This window comes from Euprymna scolopes, chromosome 18 (assembly GCF_053919585.1).
Source record: "Euprymna scolopes isolate OS-2025 chromosome 18, ASM5391958v1, whole genome shotgun sequence".
Classification (NCBI taxonomy): Eukaryota; Metazoa; Mollusca; class Cephalopoda; order Sepiida; family Sepiolidae; genus Euprymna; species Euprymna scolopes.
The window spans coordinates 71563238-71587056 of NC_136499.1; the positions used below are offsets into that span (position 1 = coordinate 71563238).

The following is a 23819-nucleotide window of genomic DNA, read 5'->3' on the forward strand; positions in this document are numbered from 1 at the left end:
ATATATATATATATATATATATATATATATATATATATATATATATATATATATATATATATATATATATATATATATATATATATATATATATATATATATATAAAAGAGTCTCTCTTTTTCAGACTAAGGAAGATATGTGTATCTGTTAGTTAAAACCTAACAATAACTTAATGAGTTTCGAACAACTAAGAAATTGAATTTTAAAAAATTTCTTTCTTGTTTAAAGACTTTTTAATCTGTCCTTTTTTCCTGTTGTTTTAATTGTCTTATCATTTTGTTTTTGCTGGGAATGGGGCATTTTACTGGATGCCAGATATTCACTCACTATTTCAGTCACTCTAATCAAGAGATCTTTCTAACCGTCCGTTTGATTGTAATTGTTTATATTTCTCTTGCACTTGGTTCACCAAGTATATTCACTGGGTAGTTCTTGAAATTTGACATTCTTTTTCATTGAAATTCTTTTTCATGAGTTCAGTTGCTCCTATAATTTACTGAAATGATGGAGATCTTAAGATTCCAATTTCTTTTCATATTTTGCATAAAGCCTTGGTATTTCGTTATTTCCTCTCTCTTCCCCCCTCCTCTCTCTCAGCTCTTTTAAGACCAGCATCATTAAAGACGCTTACTTCAACTAGGGTTGCTACTTTCTCCTTCTTGTCCCATATCACCATATCGGGTTTAACAGTTCCGTTCTCAAGGTACATAGCTGTAGGAATTTCATAGTCATTTTTTTTTGTTTTATTTTACATCAGTCGAAGTTCTCAGAAATCAAGGGGCCACTACCTGAGGCTAACACTTGAACTCTATATGAGATACATAGATATTTGAATGTTCCATTAAATTATTCTTTATCTCTCAAACATTGAGTTAGTAAAGAAATTGAGAACATAATTTTCCTATCCTCAATTAACCATTTTCATATGTTGCAGTATATCTTTTGTTTTGGTCTTACTGGATTCCAGGAAAAGAATTTATCTAGTCTGGTGGAGTATCCAGCTTCGTGCAGTTACTCGAGGTAACATCACTTGGAGAAGGTGCACCATTTCTCATAGAAGCTAATGTAAGTTAGCCATAGTGAGGAAATCTTGTTTGGCCAGCGAATATTATCTGATTTGAAATATTTGGTCAGGGTCTACTTCAAGGGAAAAATATCCTCATGCCAGCTTGTTTTGGCAAACCCCTGTACAAAGAGACCTTAGATATTCGAGAATAGTGTCTAGTAGGCATTCAAGTTCTCTAATGAGCCTTTTCGTGTGTGTTTAAAATTCCTATAATCACTTCTCCAATTCTTCACTAATGATGCAAACAACCAAAATTACTTTTGAACAAGCTGAACGATGAAATGTAAAATGTTCGACGTTGTTACTATTAATTGGTGATATGCAACATATCACATATATTTTTTATCTATATTTTTTTTTTTTTTTAAATGTTATTACTAGAAATATATTAGTTTTTCTTTGTGATAATAGAAGCATTATTTTTTGTTAATTAAATGTGAAAACTTGAAAAATTAAAAACATTCTGGAATATTTTCATTAAAATTCATAATTTATATTTATATTATTTATATAAAGTTAGTCATGTGTGTATATTTTCATATATTTGTATGTACAGCATTGACCCTTAAACTAGTTAAACGATCATTATGAACTTTTGAACACAGTTGTTAGGTGTAAGGAGTCATAATGTGGCCGATATTTAGTTTTAGTTTCATGCAAATAAGGTAAAAGAGAGGGTGAGGATATTTATAAAAATTCAGATACTTCAGAGATTTTTTATAAAATTTATCAATAGGCATTGAGCATCAAATATTTTCAAATTTTCACTTTTCTTGAAGTATTTAAAGAAATTTTTAGTGGGTCATATGGGTAAAACTTTCCATTTAAAAATTCAATTTTTCAGATTTGCAATTAAATTTGATCCATATTCATTAGACACCAATCCAACAAGATTCTCTAAATTTCAATTTCTTCTGAAGATTACATTTTAGACATTTTCTAGAATCAAAATTATATCATGGATTTTGATCAAAATTAGAATAAGCGTTCCAGACATATGATTTATTATATCTTAGTTTTAATCTTTGTAAGGAGACATGAAAGTTGTGCAAAATTGTTTTGTTTCATGTTAATCTTCTTGCTTACACACACACACACACACACACATATACACATGTATGACAAAACAGCTATGTTTCAAATCCCAATATGTTAATCATTTTTTTTTTCTACATGGGGGTCACCACTTATCAAGGCCCAAAGGCCACTCAGGGATAAGGGTTATTGCGTGTACAGTAATCAATGAGATAGTATTGTAGTAATCAGTAGTATTGGGAGTTTTGATAGAGTGTCTTACTTAAGGAGGCGGTTTGTCAGGAGTTTGTTTATGTTGGACTTGAAGACGTCCAAGTTGTAGTCAGGTGGGAAATAGGCAAGCGGCAGAGAGTTCCACTGGCGTGCAGTTCTAAGAAAGAAGCTTTGCTCATGGAATCTACGTTTGGATTTAGGCACAGATAAAGAGTGGGGAAAATTATTGACAGTAGTTTCAGCCAGACGGGTGTTTCTCATGAAAAATTGGCTTGGGGGGACGAGGGATTGGAGCTCAGACGAGCACCTGCCATGGAAATAACGATAAAATGAAGACAGGCTCGCAACGTCTCTTCTGTGGGAGAGATGTTGCAGGGAAGAGAAAAAAGCACCCCCCCCCCCCCCACTAAACCACGAAGTCTATTTTGTACTCTGTCAAGGCAGGATAGGCTGTTTTTAGCAGCTCCTGCCCAGATATGGCAGCAGTACTCCATCCTTGGACGTACTTGGCTTTTATATAGATTGAGAATTGCATCAGCAGTGAGATATCTACTGGATCGATAGAAGGATCCCACCATTTTCCCAGCATCCCTGGCAACAGATTTGATGTACGTGTTCCATTTCAGATCAGGAGTAAAGGTCATACCCAGAAGCTTGTCAAAACATGGAGCCTCCCCAAGCCGAGAGCCATCCATTTCAATTGATGCCAGATGGAGATCAGAGCACTGATGATGTAAAGATAGAAGCTTGGTTTTGGATGCATTAAAAGTGACCAGCCACCTCTTCCCCCATTGTACCACGCACTCAAGATCAGAGGAGAGAGAATTAGAGAGAACATTTACGGCCTTTGATGTGTTGCCATAGACGGTCGTGTCATCAGCATAGATGTCAATGAATGATTTAAGTATGTGTTTTGGGAGATCATTGATGTAGATCAGGAAGAGAGTTGGGCCCAGGATGAACCTCGGAGGGACTCCAGCATTAATACTGTGGGCCTCTGATTTCTGCCCATCAACCACTACTCTTATGAACCTATCAGAGAGAAATTATTTAATGATTGAGAAAACATTTCCAGTAATACCATAGCTGGAAATTTTGTGAAGTAGGCCCTTATGCCATACCTTATCGAAGGCCTTTGATATGTCAAGAGCAATTGCCCTGGAAAGGAAACCTTTGTCAAGAGATTCACTAATCCTATGTGATATAACCGTTAGCACATCTGCTGTAGATCTTGCAGAGTGGAAACCATATTGCATGTCACTAAGAAGGTTGTTTCTGTTGAGGTGGCTGACTACTTCTTTATTTAATATGGATTCCAACAACTTACTCATGACACATAGGAGACTTATTGGTCTGTACTGAGAGGGAGATAACTTTTCACCTGAATTCTTAAAACTTCTCCTTAAGGCAACGCTTAAACAGTTTTGTAAGTATGGGAGCAAGTTCTGGTTGGAGCTTTTTCAGCACTATAACTGGAATGCCATCAGGGCCAGTTGCTTTACTGGAATAAAGGTTCTTGATTAGCTTGGCGACCTCACGCACAGATATTTGTATGTTGCATAGCGTGTTGTCTGTTATCTTCTGTCATCTTACCATTTACTTATTTCAATATGTTGAAACAGGTGCTGTAAAATAAGTGGACCATTTTGACAAGCTTCTGGGCTTGACCTTTACTTCTGATCTTAAATGGAACACATACATTAAATCCGTTGCCAAGGCCTCTGGAAAGATGGTCGGATCCTTCTATCGATCCAGTAGATATCTCACTGCTGATGCAATTCTCTATCTATATAAGAGCCAGGTACGTCCAAGGATGGAGTACTGTTGCCACATCTGGGCAGGAGCTGCTAGAAAGGACTTATCCTGCCTTGAGTTCAAAATAGACTTTGTAGCCTTGTGGGGGATGTCCTTTTCTCTTCCCTGCAACCTCTTTCTCACAGAAGAGATGTTGCGAGTTTGTCTCTACTTTATCGTTATTTTCATGGCAAGTGCTCGGCTGAGCTCCATTCTGTGGTCCCTCCCTCGCCAAACTTTCACAAGAAACACTCGTCTAGCAGAAAACACTATCACTAATTTCCCTCACTCTTTATCTGCACCTAAACCTAAACGTAGATTCCATGAGCAAAGCTTTTTTCTTAAAACTGCACGCCTAGGGAATTGTCTTCCGTTTTTCTGCTTTCCAGCTGACTACAATATGGTTGTCTTCAAGTCTAACGTAAACAAGTTTTTGATGAGTCATTCCATATAAGTTAACAAATTTACCGAATCTCCATTACTAACGGTTACTATATTGTCCAATTTCTACTGTACACTCTTTAACCCTTATTCTCGAGTGGCCTCTTGGCCTTGATAAGTGGTGATGCATATGTAAAAAAAAATGTTGAAATAAATAAATAAAAAGATGATAACATCTTCAAATTTGGAATACAGCTGTGTTGTCATCCATTTGTATATGCTCTGTAGTTAAATTTAATATGCATTGAGCTTCATAAATAAAAGGATTGGTATAATTAAAGGGTGAAATATAATTGAAAAAGCGTATTTTCCCCATGATTCATATATATATATATATATATATATATATCACTGAAGAGGACCAAAGGATCGATTAAAAATTTTGTTGTTTCAGAAAAAAGATGTTCTTTTTTTCTTAATATATCCACCTAATTATTTATTCCTTTTCGCTTGAGAATTGGGAAAATTCTCAAAGAACAAAGCGAACCTAATTACATTTTTGGATGAATCGCAAAATCTAACACAAAAATAATTTATAATACTGAAACAACAACCATTGATTCAGCATTGAACGTAATAAAAAAAAAAGGGCAGCATGTCAAGCAAATTCAAGGTTTTCACTTAAAAAACTGAAAAATGAGAATAGAAACAGCGAAGTAATTATTCAACTTTGCAACGTGAAAAACAATCATCTTCTGTCTACAAGAAGTAGAGGGTAGCAACCCTAGTTAAAGTCTGCGTCCCCAATTTGGAACAGAACTCTTTATTTTATCCACAGGGATGATATTTTCTTTTCTGACAGTCATGACCTGGTGGAAGTGTTAATTATTTTTATGTCATTATTAGTTATTATCGCCTGTAGTAAGGATTGAACCTTCAACCTCCAGAAAACTGCCTCTTAGAACTGATTGTTAATTAATGCTTTTAACCGTTACGCCATGTGTACATGTGGAGAATTCTAGTATGAATGTGTGGAGATTTAAATCTAACGTTATGAAAATAATAACTAAGATGAGAATAGTAGTTCAAACAATTCAAATCACACAATGATGTCAGTCGTCATCTAAAAAATTTGAAAACAAACTTAAATGTTTGTTGATATAGAAATTAAATAAACATTGTTAAAGAGGTTATTATTAGTACAAAAAAGACATGAAAGAAAATGTGAATTAAAATTTCTAGGTTTAAAATAAAAACTGTTTTATGAGTAGGCAGGAAATATTGAAATTGAAAGCATGGTTTAAATGAACTTTCTTAAAAATAAAAATTAGGTTTAAACATAAAGGTTGCCAATAATGTCAGTTCAAACTTTGATGTCTAGGCGAAGTAAATACAAATAAAAAGTCATCTTCTTTTCCTATCATCTCCATTTATTACTGATGGAGATTTGGTATCTGTTGGTCTGAAGCCGAACATAAACTATTGCTTTGCAGCAGTTATATGTTCTATTGAACGTACATGTAATTTCCAGCATAGTGATTTGTATGTGATTTGGTTTGATAACACAGGCATATTCACACTTACGTAGTGATACATTGGGTGATTAGAACATGTCACATATGTGCACCGTTTCCTGTTTCTATCCAAACTGTTTTGGTACCCAAACATAAACAGTTCCACTTAAGATGTCAATGTAATTAGACATTATATTACTTGTCTCGTCCCTAGTAACTACTTGATTTGTGCCTGCTCTAGTTGGGGACACATCATGGTGCACTTCACATTCCTCTTGCTGTGACTTAGTTCACAATATATTGTAGTCTACATTGCACTGTAGAGAACATACTGTTGATTTTATAAAATTATTTTTTATATATATAATGGCTTCAATTAAAGTTTAAAATGCAAACGTCAACTATCATTGTGATCTAAACGGGTACATTCATTTCAAACGCACCCTTGTCATATCAAAGAACCTACTGTTGATTTTATATGCTTACTGGTTATCCGGTGATAATGGCTTGAATTTAAGTTTAAAATGGAAAAGTCAAGTATCATGGTGCAATTATGCTTTAAACAGAAACATTCATCTGGAATGTGCCCCTCTCATATCAAAAAACATACTGTCGGACCTTTTGACTTGTGTGGTAATAAAACTTCTCAAATGCACTTTTGAAGTAAAGGCTGTGTAAGATGTTAACTTTGGTCGAAATCACGTGTTCCTTCTTTCATAAGGTTATTTCAATTATCGATACTTATTGCTATACCAGCCTTCCTTGAACAGAGGAATTTACACCGATTAGTACTATAAATAGCACTAGTAATTCCAACACCGGTGAGAGAGATGCGACTGCACTTCAACTTCTAGCCGAGTGCCAAGCAGATATACACGCTTTCCTATCTTTGTACATTACTGTTAATACACTTGTTCCTTAACCGAACCTCGACTTGATCGTTCGTATTTTCACTGTTGTTCCACGACACAACACTTATCAAAGACAATCTGATGCAAAACCTATCTAAGAACACTGCCAGGTACATAAAGTACTTTTGTGTGAAATTTGATAAAAATTGGCCCAGCCGTTTTCGAGTCCATACAGATACACACACAATACATACAGATACACACACAAAGTTCCTTTTATATAATAGCATAGGATATATATATATATATATATATATATATATATATATATATATATATATATATATATATATATATATATATATGAAGATATATATAAATGAATAAATACATTTTATCCATACACATAAAGACTGTTGCCGCCCTGTGTATATATATATATATATATATATATATATATATATATATATATATATATATATATATATATATATATATGTATAAAAAATAAAAATACCAGCGGAGGTTTACGTTATGTTTTGAGAAAAATAGAAAAACCGAATGAAATTATTAAAATAATCAACGTTTCGTCCTTATTTCAGAGGACATCTTCAGGATATTGAAGTAAAAATGCAAGAAAAGAAAAAGTCATAGATCATACGAAAAAGAGAATAGTTTTTGAATCCTACCCATGTCGGGAAGGACACATGTGTGCGTATGGGAAGGTTGGGTTGTTCAATGTCTATATATACACTTTTAAAAAATGCGTTAAGTAAATATGTACATTTTTTTTTTTTTTTTTTTTTTGTAAACTTATTCATTTTGTTGAAATATTTAAGGAAAAACGGTTAGCCAGGATCTATTTTGATATTTTGTTCTCTGATTATTATTTTCCCTATGCTAGGGGCTAAATGGTAGAAGCCTTTTCTTTGCGTAATAGTATTAGTATTTAATATTAGTGCTGATTCTAAAAGTCTTCTTTTAGCTCTATCTATCACGTATTTAATAATTTTCGCATGATCTAAATTAAACGAGTGATCGTGTTCTGCACAATGGCAAAAGAGTGCATTTAGGGTGTTACCATTCCTTATATCTCTTCTGTGTTCATAAAGTCTTAATTTCAAATTTCGCTGTGTTTCACCTATGTACGCTTGTTGACAGTTGTTACATGGGATGGAATATATACCTAAAAACACACAAATAGAACAAATTAGAAATAAATTAAATTCAGTGGAACCATCTATAAAATTTACACATGAATCCGAACAAGACAACTCCCTAGCTTTTCTAGACATACTCCTCATCAGATCAGAAACCGAGCTGAGTTTCAAAGTACATAGAAAGACCACACACAAAAACGATTATATTCATTACTACTCGCATCACAATGATAAAATAAAGACTGGCATGATTATTGGTTTTTTCTTACGTGCCTTTAGAATATGCAGCCCTCAATATCTTAATGATAAATTTCAATACATTACGAATGTTTTAAAAAAACTACAGTACCCATCCTATTTCATTTCTTATGCAAAGAAAAAGGCTACGAAAATACACTATAATATAAACAGACAGAAAAATAAAACAAATACCTCACTACTAAACAGACATCTTTTCATTCCCACCCACACCAAAAATACAAAAACCTACGACACTCTTAATAGACTTGGTTTTCACTTGATACAAACAACTTCCTCAACAATAAAACAGACATTAAAAACTACCGAGCACTCTCCCAAAACCCTCACATCCGACGCCGGTATATATTACATCCCAGAGGAATTAACAAAATGCGGGATCGGATTTTGCATGCAAAAGTATTTGATGAAACAACGAGTAAGTCAAAGATCTTACTTGAAAACAAAAAAAGTGAAGCAGAGGGAATATGGTGAAGAAAAAGGTGATTACAGATGAATGGATAGTCTGGTGGAAGATAAATAATCCAGTGACGGTAAAATCCAAGTATATAACTTCAAGAAAGTTAATTGAATTTCCATTGGCACAAGTAAAATCCAAAAATCCCGTAATTGGAAGAAGATGGTCCATAATAATCCAAAGGCTGTACACATTTTTGGAAATTTTTCAATGGATTTCTGCCTTTGGATTATTATCTGATGAGAAGGAAAGTATTTCTTCGAAACTCCGCGGATTAAGGACTATCCACTTATCTAGTGTTTCCTTTTCAGATTAAATATGTTTTTAACTCATTTCTATGTGCTTTTTAACATATTTTATTAACTGTTTTCTCGTATTATAAGCTCTATCTCCTATTTGGTTTTATCGAGCTTTTACATCTGGCTGAGATAACTTTATAAATATTAAGTCTGTAATATTTATAATATAATTTAATTTTACCACCTTGGATCATTTTGGTAAATTTAATTGTAATTTTTTATTTTATATATATATATATATATATATATATATATATACTTTTTTTTTATTACCGTTTTATCTGTTTAGTTACACATGTTTCGGTTGCCAGGCCATATTTACAGTCCAGCAGCCACGTCAGACCTTACAGAAACGATTTCTGTAAGGTCTGACGAGGCTGCTGGACAGTAGATATGGCTCCGCAACCGAAACGTGTAACTAAACAGATAAAACGGTAATAAAAAAAATAAAACGCATATTTGCTCTGCAATAGTATTGAGCACTCTCTTCAGGTTTTTACTAATTACCAGTTTTGCTATATATATATATATATATATATATATATATATATATATATATATTGTGTGTGTGTGTGTGTGTGTGCAAGCAAGAAGACATGGCGTTGCTCGGGAATGACTGATGATCACTACTATGTACATGCTAACTATGCTGGTCAAATGAATATAGATGTAACGATGCTACTAAAAAATGGTTTACAAATTTAAAAGTTAAATTTTACAGTCAAGTTAAAATATAAAGCTGTTTTTCATTTTTTGCAGGAATATAGCAAACAGCTCAGCAGTGGTGCTGTAGCTTATATAAATCTTGATGCTGTCATCAGAGGTAAGTACAAAAATGAAAAAGCACAAATTGTATAATTGAGATGTGACTTATTGCATCAATCAAATATGGTCAGTAATGATCTGAGGTCTGTAAATAATGCCAATAATTATCATTTTTTTATGTGTTTACAGAAACCAAGTTATAAGCAAGTTAAATTATATATATATATATATACTAGCAGGCCGCCTGGTCGTAAAATACCCATAAATATTATATTTTAATTAATGAAGAATTCTTACTTTTTATAAACAGAAATATCGCAGATATTAAATGTAACGCTAAATTCCTTTAAAAAAAAAATGAAGTAGAAAAAAAAGCAAAAAGAAACCGAGATATGTGCATGCGAATATTATGTTTTCACTTCTTGTAAGTAAAAAAAAATACTCGAGCTGAGATCGAAACCAAAACCTAAAAACAGTGAGTCAAGTATGATAACTCTTAGACCAGCTTACCAGGATCTTTAAAAAGTGTTTTCAAACCTCGTGAAACAGTTGACAAGCAGATAAAAATCCGATGCTGTACTAAATTTTTAATTTTTACCCCTTAGCAGCCCTTTATTTCCGGATGAAAACCCATTAAAAAGTTTTCCACATGTTTGAATACCCTATTGTACCAAATTTCAAGTCTGTAGATAAAAAATTCATTCGAGATTGAGAAATGCTCTCATGTGCACACACACACATTCTCACTTCATATATATATATATATATATATATATATATATATATGAAGATATGTTTTCTACATGATAAAAGCGTTGTTTAAGTGCAAATTCAAAATGTAAGCCAATTCAATGCAGATATTTTTTTTAAATAAACAAACATTTATTTGTTTATAAATCAAATTTTTCAAGGTAATCATGTCTTTATCAGGATAGACAGTTTTTTGTTTTGCTTTTTTTTTTTTTTTTTCATCTTTTTTTATCCCTTGTGGCATGATGCCACGATGAAAAACAAAAACATTCAGTGTTATCAACAGTGATTTTTAAATGTTAAGGTTGGGGTATCCACGTGGTCAGTTAAAACCAGAAGTCCTTGTGAGGCGATTTAATAAATGGTTGCTTTCCACAGAAGGAACCAGTCCTCAGATGAAGAAAAAAGAGGACTGGTTTCTTCTGTTGAAAATAATCATTAATTAAGTCGCCCGTCGAGGACTTCTGGTTTTAACCGACTATTTGTCCAAAACATTAGCATGTCCAGTGTCACGACCATGTGAATTTATTTATATTAATAATAATAATAATAATAATAATAATAATAATAATATATATATATATATATATATATATATATATATATATATATATATATATATATATATATATATAAATGAATTTACATGGTTGTGACACAGGAGATAGATAGATAGATAGATAGATAGATAGATAGATAGATAGATAGATAGATAATATGAATTAAAAATCTTGTTATTGCAAATTTATTTAAATTTTCAAAAAACATTACAACCCGGTCAGGAAGGTATATACAAAATTTTAATTATCTGACAAGGAGTTCAAATAAACAAGAAAAGCCTTATTCCATGGAGTTTTGAAAAATGCAGTTCTTCTCATCAGAGGGAAGAGGTTTGCAAAATATACAATAAATCTTGTAGGTTATTGCATTGAAGGAAACAAAAAATATGAAATTGACCATACTTGCATCAAAAAAGTATTTAACTCTTAGTGAGATTAAGAAAGCAAGAAACGGGAAAAAGGGGGAAAAAAGGATATGGTTAAAATCCAGAACAGGAAAAATTCAGAATGGATCCACTGAAATCCATTGGTAATCCATAAGAAAATAGAATTATAAATGTTCAGAATAAAATAACGCTTCCAGAAAAAACATCAGATCATAGAAAAGTGAAGTTCAATTTTTTTTATATATAAAACTTTTTTTTAAGTAAAAAGCAAATGGAAGTGTTAAAGTCTAGATTCAAAATGAAAATTGGGTGATGAGAAAAGGAGAAGAAAATGAAAAAGAGAGATAAAAAGAGGAAGGAAGAATATTGAGAAGTCGAAAAAAAGAAGTGTGAAGGAGAGTTAGTCATAGTTAAGGGGGGAGGAGAATAAGGAAGGGAGAAAGGAAACAGAAAATTATCATTCTAAATCTATTATTAGAACAGATAAATGTAGGTCAGATTAGGTCAATTTGATCCAGACAGGAACATAAGTGAATGAGAACGATAATACAGATTTATTAAATTTGGAAAGGATTTAAATGTTTAAATGAATCGGGTGGGGTGTTGATGGTTAATAAATTGAAGTATGATTATAATTATAATTGTACGCATACACACACACACACACACACACACACATATATATATATATATATTTTATAGGAGTCACCACTTATCAAGGCCCGGAGGCCACTCAATGATTATATATATGCATATATAAATGCATAAATGCATATACACACATATATAAAAAATAAATATATAAAAAATAAATATATAAAAATAAAATGAAATAATGTAAAATAATATAGGAAAAAAGTTGAGACTAAAGGAGACAACTCATTCACATGCAATAGGACACACACACACAAGTAATTATACAAAGACATAGATGCATATATAATTGTATGCATACATATGTACATGCACACATATGCAATATATATATGCATACATATACATGCATATACACATACATACATTCACACATTACACATAAAAACAGATATACATATAACGCCAGGGTTGGTATGCAGTAGCTTCTTTAGTTTTACACAAGAAAAAAATTAAGATATTGAGTAAATTTATAGTGGAATGTTTAAGACGTGAACTAAGTAATTTCGAATTGGTTGTATTTGAATTGTTCTTATGTTTACATTGGGAAATAAGTTCGCTTTTGGAATCAATTAAGTTGATACTTGGGAGGGGGGGAAGTAATTATACTTATAGGTTTAGATATGCAAAAATGACAAAACTTAGAACCTGGAGTATAAGTCTTTGACTTTTTAAGAATAGCCCAATTTATAGAAAAAGAGGTGTTTTTAGATTTAAGTATTTTAATTAAAGGGGTTAGGGAAGTTCCTTGGTTCAGTGATTTCATTATTAAAGGAAGAATTTTGGTTAGATATTCTAACCTTTATCAATGCTGAAGTGGCGCCAATATAAGCGTATATTTTACCTGGTGTTTGCGTAATGTTAATGCTACGTGTATTTCTGTAAGGATTTGGGGTGGGATTGCAGTTTAATTCAGGGTTGTTATAATTAGCAAGAGTAGATTCAATTTGTACTGAGATATTGTGATCTATATTCAGAGGTGAGTTTTGCGTATTATGAGTGTTTTGGGAAAGATGAGGTGGGTTATTATTATTAATGTTATTATTGCTATTATTATTATTATAATTGCTATCATCACTATATTCATCAATATTGATATTATTTGTATTGTTGGTTGTGACGCTGTTGTTTGTAGGTGAAACAGTTGCTGGAATGGTCGATTCACTAATTGGAGTGATATTTTGGGTAGTAGATGGATGCGTGATTTTTGTCATGGGAGAATTACTTGCAACTATTGTAGGGGCGTTTAGAGGTAACTCAGTAACAGTACATGAATATATCATATCTCTGTGAATGCAATCGTTTTTGAGTGGGCAGTCTTGCTTATTGTTACAATTGCAGTTAGTTTTTGGCAATAAGAGGAAAGGGGTGGCCTGAGCTAATTTGATTCTTTTTTCTTGTTCGATGTTATTATCATCTGTGCTAGGTTAGGCATTGTAGAGTAGGAAATTTTGATAGAATCGTATTCAGTTTAATGTCTATTTTACATGTTCACATACGTTGGATGACTTTAAGAAATTGTCTTCCAAAGTAACCTATCTCTGCCAAGTCTTTATTTATCCTCCTTTTCCTTGGCACTACTTTTATCACTTCTTCCCATGTTTTTCTTGGTCTTCCCTTTTAATTGTCAGGCATTGTCATCAAGTGCCAGTCACTATCTCTGTCATTTTGGCTACTGTCACTGAACCTGCTACCTCAACAGTTCTACATTCACTAACCCAAGATAAGAAAAATGGTGAGAATAAATTGAGTTCCATGAATTGATACCTAAATATTTTTATAAGTTTTGATAATGACTAAAAGATAAAAAGAAAACATACTGTTAGGAGCCCACCCAAAAAATGTCACGGTAACATTTATTGGGTCAATTTTTAAAATTATTTCTTTATTTTCTATTTTTAAGTCATTATCAAAACTTCAAACATTTAGGTGTCAATTCGCGGCACCCAATTTGTTCTCATCTAATGTTAAACACTATTTATCTTTCAAACCGATTAAACGTTTTAAAGTAAGTAAAACCACTAAAAACTTTTCCAGCTGAGTAATTTATCTTGCCTTTGATTATATTTATGTATTATATATTTGTTTTCGAACCACTTTTTTGTACCAATGTGTATTGCAAAACAAACCCACAATTCATATCTTAGAATTTTCTATTTCTCCATATTTTGAATTTTATTAATTACAGGTAACCATAGCTTCTTTGCTGCTGCCAGCCCACTCTTGGTAGGTCTAATCATGAATGCCACCAAAACAGTTGGATGTCCATTTGCAGAACCAGGTTCCAAACACACTGTCTACGACACTTGGCTTAATAACTTCCCAAATGGAGATAAACTGCGACCAAAGTAAGTATCAGCCTTAAATAGAGTTTTTTGTTTCTTTTTTCTTCTTTTCTGATACTTATTTTTACATCAACTATATATTTCATAACATTCCCACTATCTTCAACAAGTTAAAACAGATTATGCAACATCCTTAAAAAAATAGTAGGCTTACAGTTAAATTCAGAAATCTAAACAGAAATATATAGATCATTTATAGAAGACTATTAACATATTAACAATGTGAAAATATGGCAGGTTGGTAGAGAAGGACTGAAAACAAGATGAAAGTAAAAGTGATAAATTTCTTTGCTTTGGTTTTCAAATTTTTTTTTTTTTTTTACAATTAATTTACAATATTATTCAGATTTATCAGATTACTGTTCTCATCTTGAGTGTGATTTTCACAACGTTTCGGTCGATGTAACCTCAAACCTTCTTCAGGTGTGTCTTGTCAAACTCTGGAATGTTTTTTTGCGGATACCCGTGGTCAGTGGTAGTCACTGGCAGTCACAGTTGTGCAGTGGCGGGTAGTCGCTGCCTTTCCCTCAGGACCATTTTTATCGTTTCCTCCCATGTTTTCCTTGGTTTTCCCTTTTAAACTCCGTAAGGACCCGAGGCGGAGTGGTTAGAGTACTTGGCAAAATCAATCGTAAAAGTGATATTCTCCTGAAGGTTGAAGGTTCAATCCTCAGTGATGGCGACCGAAAAATACAATTGCAAATTACTTAGGACCTCTATCCAGTCATGGCTGATGGAACAAGAGCATGCTACCCCCGTGAATTGAATAAAGAATTCTGCTCGAAATTCCGTCTAAATTCCCGACTTCGACAGAAACATTCCCAAGTTTGACAAGATACACCTGAAGAATGTTGGAGGTTAGATCGATCGAAACGTGAAAATCACACTCAAGATGAGAACAGTCGTCCGATGGATCTAAATAATATGAATAACCAATCCTCATCTCAAAATTTCAGAAACGTCTTATTTACAGTAGAACCCCAAGATACAGTGGTCTAGGATACAGTTTTTTCAGGTTACGATGTGGAATGCAATGTTTTTCTGTCCCCTGGTTACGGTATTTGCCCCACCTTACAGTGTTATTTATATATAATGTTATTTGATTATATACATGTGTATTATATACTGTACTGTATTTTGTTACTAATTTTTAATGCCGTATCCCAGGTTTCTACTGTACTTGCTTTCAGCGTTACTCCACTTACTGGAGAGTTAAGTGTGAAGACCATATATTACAATATTTCAGAGAAAATACCCACCTTTACAGATACAACTATTCCAATCAACTCAAATTTTATATCATGCAACAATAATGGTTGCTGTAAAGTTTGAGTTCTAAATAGAAATTGGTTTAATCCACTATATAGCAAAAGCATAAAGATAAATGTAGGGAAGAGATTTTTGAAACTAATAAACACTTCTGAATATCAAATAAATCGGATAAACATCAGCACTAACTTGATACTATATACAGAATAATCACATTGATACACTGGTTCTTATAAATCATCAAAATGGAGCCATGTTAAGTCTGGTCAGTATAAGATGGCTGACCATTTTAGAATACCAGGAGCTGTATGCAAGTGAACAGCAACCACTTGCTGCAAAAACTGACATTGTCATTTACACTGTCCAGGGTATACATGCAACTGAGGTTTTCAATTGAGGTTTACTGTTTGTCCCATACTTTTTTTTTTTAATATTAATATTTAATAAAAGAAAAAAATAAGTAAATTTGTATATGTACATGTTATACAAATTCACCCGAAAATAAAAATTAGATTATACATAAATGCCTTAAAAAACATGGTGGAAAAAATAGTTTTCTAATTTTAAAAATAATTAGTTTAGAATTTATAATAGGAGATCAGTTTTATAATAGGAGATCAGAAAGTGTTGAACCCAAAATCTGATAATTCCATGTTAAATTTATATTTAACATGGAATTATCAGATTTTGGGTTCAACACTTTCTACCAAACAGCATTTTCAGGACATATAATTTTTTAAGAAATGTCAAAGAGTCATTTTCAAGAGATGATTTAATTTCTAAGAAATGATGGGTTGATGATACAGGAATATAAATATGTAAATAATCTAAAAAACTTGAAATTAAAAATGAAATTTTAAATAAAATTATATCACACTCTTCTCCTTAACTCGAAATCTAGAGCGATAAAAAAAATAAAATCATTAGTTTGACTGGGATTAGGCAAAAACAATTTTAAATACCCCAAAACGACCCCTACTATTGATTTTTAAAGTCAATTAAAAAAAAAATTGTTACATGTCCTTAAAACGCCTTTCTAATTCAAAATTGAGTTGTTGTTTTTTGTTTGTTTGTTTTTGTTTTTTTGGGTTTTTTTGTTGTTGTTTACTTTCCTAAACCACGAGGGCAGAGTTAAACACAGACTACCTTTGCTAGTCTATGCTTGACCTTAAAGTTCTCATTCACCACAATACCTTAAGAATACCGGGGGTCATCCTACCTAAGATTCCAAAATCATATCGTGTGTGTGTGTGTGTGTGTGTGTGTTGTTGTTGTTGTTGTTGTTGTTTTTATAATCTATAAAATAAATTTGTAAACATAAGATTTTATAAAAAGTGCTTGGTTTAATCCTCAAATTTGAGTAATCATTTTACGAAAAATTTGTATGCTAAACTGATCCCCCATCCAAACTCTACAATACTTTTTAATTATTTCATTTTTCTTTTGTGGTGTACTATTATAGGGTGCAATGTATAATGATTATAAATTTGAAAATAATGCCCGGCTACTATTAAAAGAATGATCACCAGAGGTGGGCCGACCAGATGGTGGCTTAAAAAACTGACCCAAGGTCGTGAAAAGTTTGCGGAATTTTGTTTTCAAACATGTGATGAAACTCCACAGAGTATACACATAAGTCAAGTTTTTTTTTTTTTTTTTTTTTTTTCAAGCTTTAGCCGTGTTGACCGCTAAAATGGAAGACTGCTAATAAAACTTTAGTTTCGTGTTCCGCTGTATTTCGATACTTCCATTTTTCATAGTCTTTTATTAAAGGGAGGTAACAATAGTTCTTTATCTAAGGGAAATAACTCTAAATCACATTGCATATGTGTTATTGCTTTTCGAAACATTTTTAAAAACAATTAAAAAGCCGATGATTGAAATTACCTTACCATGTATTTATCACAGTGAAACTTTAATAAAGGTTAATATTATAATTACCATCTAGTTGTTGATATTTGTAAAGTAAGCAGGTTTAATGTTTCTAATCTGAACCACCAGGCAAATTAATCGTTTTAATTTTAGGAGAGTTCCGTAGAATTAACAAAGCCCCTCCCACTGCTCGTGTTAAGAATTACTTCCCAAATTTGTATGGTGATATTAAACTTCACAAGTAACCTAAAAGATGATAGTGCAATAGTGCGAAATAGCAGTGTAATTATGCAAATAAAAAGTTAAATAGAAGAATGTCAGTTTCGGTTGAACAGTACTTAAATATTTAAATGGGAAGGGAAATAACTCTAAATTTCTTACCACAAAATACTAAAAATTAAAATAATACGATGTCATCGTGATCTTAAACGAACGCGAGCAAAATTTTGCTTTGGTATTAAAAATGGTTTTATAGTGTTGCTTTTTCTTATATATTATTAAATTATTTCCATTAAGAATCCAGTTAATATTATGCAGCTAAAAATTAAAAAAGCACGCTTGAAGTGTTAACATTACATGAAGCCAAAACAAAACCAAATGGTCACCGAATTTTACCTGATGCCGTGTTTATGTAATCACGAAATTGAGTGAAAACTGCTTTTCTCAAATTTAAATGCATGATAATAACTTGATTTTTAATGGAAATTATTCTTAATATATAAAGAAAACAACATTAAATTGCTTTAAATTAAAGCCTTTAATGCCTAAACCGATTTTTTCTCACGTTCTTCCATGACCACAAAAATAAGAATATAAGATTGCAATTTAAAAGTGCCTATATATATATATATATATATATATATATATATATATATATATATATATATATATATATATATATATATATATGTATGTATGTATATATATGTATGTATGTATATATATATATATATGTATGTATATATATATATATATATGTATGTATATATATATATATGTATGTATATATATATATATGTATATATATATATATGTATATATATATATATATGTATGTATATATATATATATATATGTATATATATATATATGTATGTATATATATATATGTATATATATATATATATATGTATATATATATATGTATGTATATATATATATGTATATATATATATATGTATGTATATATATATATGTATATATATATATATGTATATATATATATGTATGTATATATATATGTATGTATATATATATATATGTATATATATATATGTATGTATATATATATATGTATGTATATATATATATGTATATATATATATATATATGTATATATATATATGTATGTATATATATATATATATATATATATATATGTATATATATATATATATGTATATATATATATATGTATATATATATGTATGTATATATATATATATATGTATGTATATATATATATATATGTATGTATATATATATATATATGTATGTATATATATATATATATATGTATATATATATATATATATATGTATATATATATATATATATATATATATATATATATATATATATATATATATACTAGCAAAAGTACTCGTCGTTTACTGGGTTCAAAAACAGCCTACAGAAAATGGACTCTGATTTATGAAAGTATGATAGGTTCTGAAAATTTGGGTTGAATTTGGGGGTATCAAAACCAAAGCAAAAGTAAAAATAAAATAAATAAACCCCATAATTTATTATACCATACCTGTTCACACTGAAACACTTATCACAATATTCTGTGGATCTATATTAAAAAACCTTGTTAAACTTTGTGACATATTTCCATTCTATGGAGGTCAGGTGCGAACGAACACCCCATAATTTTATTATACCATATTTCTTCAAACTAATTATCATAATTATCAAAGTATACATAATTATCAAAGTATACTTACGCAGATAGGTATGAAAAGTCTTTATTAAAGTTTGTGCCTATTTCTATTCTAGGGAGGCCAGGCGCGAACGCAGACCCTACGATTTTATTATACCATCCGCATTTACGTTAAAACATACTTATCGAAGTATTCTTATGTATATCTATATCAAAAACACTTGTAAACGATTTTTTTTTAAATTTTTTATTTCCATACTTGTGGACCAGGCGCAAACGCAGACCCCACAATTTTAATGGACCACCGTTCTGCCAGATCAAACATACCCATTCCTGTGTCTCGATACATATTCTATCATTATATGTAATCAGTTTTTTAAAATAGTCAACCATATAGGAGCCTATTCGTGACCAGATACACACACATTCAGCTTTATATTATATATATATATATATATATATATAATTTTTTTGAATTTTCTTTAATAAATAATTTTCTACCTTATCGATTTATAATCATCTTAACAATACGAGGAATATGTAGATACCATTGTTTTCATGTGAAATTCACTATTATAATTTCCGAAATTTCGTCCCAATAGTGTAGAAGCGCCCTTTTTCCTCCTTCCTCCCTCGATATCACTTCAGACTTCCTGCAATAAAACAATTTGCTGTACACGTATCTCTCATTTTACTTTTAACTTCTACTGGAATTTTTCATTTTCTTATGTAATTTTAAACTTTAAATGTGGAAAATGTCTGGTTCTAACTATTTTTATACACCTGCTTCTAAGTATGGCTGGAAAATGAGAAAAAAAAAAATCAAATGAGTTATTAAAATGTTTAAGGTCTTAGAAATGTAACTTTATATTTTGACTTGAGTTCAATTAAAGCAAATTAGGTTTTCAGGTTGGGATACAAACAAATGATATTCACAAAAAATATCAACTCAGAATTAATACAAAGAATGCCCATTATATAAACCAATGACGTAAACAATAAAGTGAAATAAGAATAGACACGAATCGGAACGATAAATCGTGAGAGAAAATATGAACGAGGTACTAAAACATGTAGCAGACAATAATAAGACATTTACATAATTTTGTTAATTGTTTATGTGAAGCCATGTGTATCCCCCCTCCAACAATCGCCGACCCCAAATGCTGTTTGCTGTGGTTTTCTTCTCTTTCGTGTTCTCGTTTTGGCTGTCTTGTCATCTCTCACATTGGTAATTGCCGAATGTGCAAGCACTGGCTTACTGGTATAAAAAATATAAAAATACGAAAACACAAACGTTAACACATTCTGTTGATATCAGTTCTACTCTGGATGTATGTCTGATACCATCACAGAGAAAGCGATCCTATTCAAAAACTGTCTCAAGAATTCAAAAGACCTTGATGACCTCTCATCATCTTTTTATTTATTTTCTATACTTTTGCTTTGTTATTGAATCATTTCCTCTCATTAGCTGAATTTTAGCTCAGGACAGTGGGGGTATGTCCATAGTATCACACTTATGCTAACAAAATAGAAAGAAACACTTTTTTTTAAGAGATAATTGTACATGTTTTTCTTTTTTTGTTTTATTTTACTTCTCTCGAAGTTCTCAGAAATCAAGAGGCCCACGACCTGGGGCTAACACTTGAAGTCTATATGAGATACATAGATATTCGAATGTTCCATTAAAGTTCTTTATCTCTCAAGCACTGAGTTAGTAAAGAAATTGAGAACATAATTTTCCTCTCCCCAATTAACCATTTTTATACGTTGTAGTATATCTTTTATTTTGGTCTCTTGGTCTTACTGGATTCCAGGACGAGAATTTATCTAGTCTGGTGGAGTATCCAGCTTCGTGCTATTACTTGAGGTAATATCACTTGGAAAAGGTGCACCATTCCTCAGAAAAGATTTGGGGTAGCCGTAGTGAGGAGATCTTATTTGGGCTGCGAAACACTATGTGATTTTGAATATTTGGTCAGGGTTTACTTCTATGGAAAAAGTATCCTCATGCCAGATTGTTCTGACAAACCCCTGTACAGAGAGACCTTAGACACTCGAGGATTGTGTCTAGTAGGCATTCAAGTTCTCTATGGTGTCTTGTGTGTACTAACAATGACTAACGACTAATCTTAATTTATCAATCCATCACAAACAACAAACGCTTGAAAATTTTATCCATTGTAATATGCTGAAAGTTTAGTCCTCATTACAGGTGATACTAAGAATATAATAAAAATTATTTATGTCTTCTCCCCATGCATTAAATAAAAGGTTCAGTTCAAAAGTCAGTACAGTAAACTATCCAGTATATAACACAAATAGAAGCAGAACAATGAGAAACAACAGCAACAACACTGGTAGCTGACAAACAGTAGCTGTAGCAGATGAACAAACTGACGGACCGCTTTTTGTATTTTGTCATCATCTGTATATTGACCACATCTTGTTACATTTTAATGAAAATAATAACTTTTTCTTTTCTTTCTTTTTTTTTTTTTTGTGTGTACGCAGTATTTCCCAGCTCGATGGTGATGGTGACCACTCCCCTTTTATCTACCAACTGGGTATTCCATCGGTGGCACCAGCATATATGTATAACAAAGATGTAAGTTTATTATCAACTTTTTTCTTTCTTTTCATGTTTCCAAATGTTATTTTCAGATTTCAGAATTTCATTTTCTTATCTTTTCTATTTCATGAAGTGATAAATTTTCATCTTCTCATCCTGAATATTCATGCGATAAGCATTCTGAACATTTTTTTTTTTTTAATGAAACTACCACTGAAACTAAATTTACTAGATCGAAGCACTTTGTCAATAATTTTACTTTTTCTATGAAACATGGAGTACTCAAGAGTACTCCATGTTTTGGTTTATATTGTGTAATATGATGAGTCATTCTGTTTTTTTTTGTTTTTTTTGTTAGTTTGTTTTTCTAAATAAAGGTATATTATTTTCTAAACGTAAAAGAAATACTTTTCATTAGTCTATTTCTGTATTGTAGTTAAAATTCCAAATTAAACTAGATACTAAGAAAAAGATAATGTATTAATATAAACTAGCAGAACCCGGTGAAATTCCACGATAGTTGAAAAAATTTAAAACACATTATAAATAAAATGAATGAAAAATAAAACGACGAATTTAAAACATGTTTTTTGTACTAAATTCGGTACTCTTGCATAATTTGACCCGAATTCGCGTGATTTTCCATCAAGCCTGGATCGGGCAAGACTGGCAATCATCGGTGTCAGCCGAGTGGCGTAACAGACGCAAACTAAGTAAAAAAACAAAACAAACCGAAAAAAAAAATACAAATGCAAATTATCAAAAAATAACAAAAATCCTACCTTGAAAAAAGCAAATATGTTTATTTAATTTATTTTAGTATTTATTTATTATTTTTTTTTTTTTTGCAAAATATTTACCAACAGCAAGTTATGTAAATATTGTTATCTTCAAGAAAAGGTTGTTTACCCATATAAATGTTAGGTGTAAGTAAAATTTTTTTGTTGTTTTTCTTTAACCGTATTTTTTTCTTATTTTTTTATTTTATTTTCAAGACTTTTCGTTCAGTCAGGTTTTTTTTTTTAGGTAGGGGGGGGGATTACACAGAAATAGAAAAACATGTTTTTTTTTTTGTTTGTTTTTTTCAAGAAATAGTGATTTTTTTTATATGGTTGTTAATTGCTGGTGGAAGAACTTTCTTGAGATGAGGATATTCCTTAAGAATCTTTTACTTCGGTTGACTGTTGATCGGCCATCGACAGCAAAGAGGGAGGTGATGGGCGGGGTAGAGGAAATTGAAGGAAGCCCCCCCCAACCGGGTAGCTTTCGGAAATGTGATTTATGATGGAAACAAAAGGATCGTTTCCAAATTTTTTTCTCCACATAAATTCAAGTAAATATGTACCCAGAAGCTCCTGGCTGATCCTGCATTCTTGCTAGTTATGCTGTTTTGACTCAGAGTGGTTCAAGGATTCTCCCTACGTTATGTTTTCTTCGGTTAAATAGAGATTCATCAATTTCTACAGGGTACCCTGGGCCTCCTATCTGCCGGGGATTCCTCAGGAAATACTCCTGACAAATTTCTCTCAGAAAGTTAACGATCCTGTGTGCAATGATACCCATTGTCTACATTGTCCATTGGTACACCGCCAGGAGAAGCCATCCTTTATGCACAATCTTTTTTTTTAGTAAACATTTGTGTTTACAATTGGTGCACCTCATTCTTTGGGAAAGCAATTTCTTTTCCTGACAATATGAGATTGTCTGCATCGGCGTTTCCATTTGTTTT

The 23819-nt window shown here is 31.5% G+C and overlaps 1 protein-coding gene across 9 annotated transcripts in view; it reads left to right on the top strand.

Annotated features, from left to right (window-relative positions):
* LOC145297652 (N-acetylated-alpha-linked acidic dipeptidase 2-like) overlaps nucleotides 1-23819 on the top strand; it is a 1311662-nt gene that overhangs the window by 1263830 nt on the left and 24013 nt on the right. For all 9 annotated transcript variants that reach the window (XM_080143816.1, XM_080143810.1, XM_080143817.1 and 6 more), the window contains 3 exons: nucleotides 9789-9852; nucleotides 14333-14492; nucleotides 22033-22126. In XM_080143816.1, the coding sequence (XP_079999942.1) occupies nucleotides 9789-9852; nucleotides 14333-14492; nucleotides 22033-22126 (318 nt within the window). The remainder of the gene's footprint in view (nucleotides 1-9788; nucleotides 9853-14332; nucleotides 14493-22032; nucleotides 22127-23819) is intronic.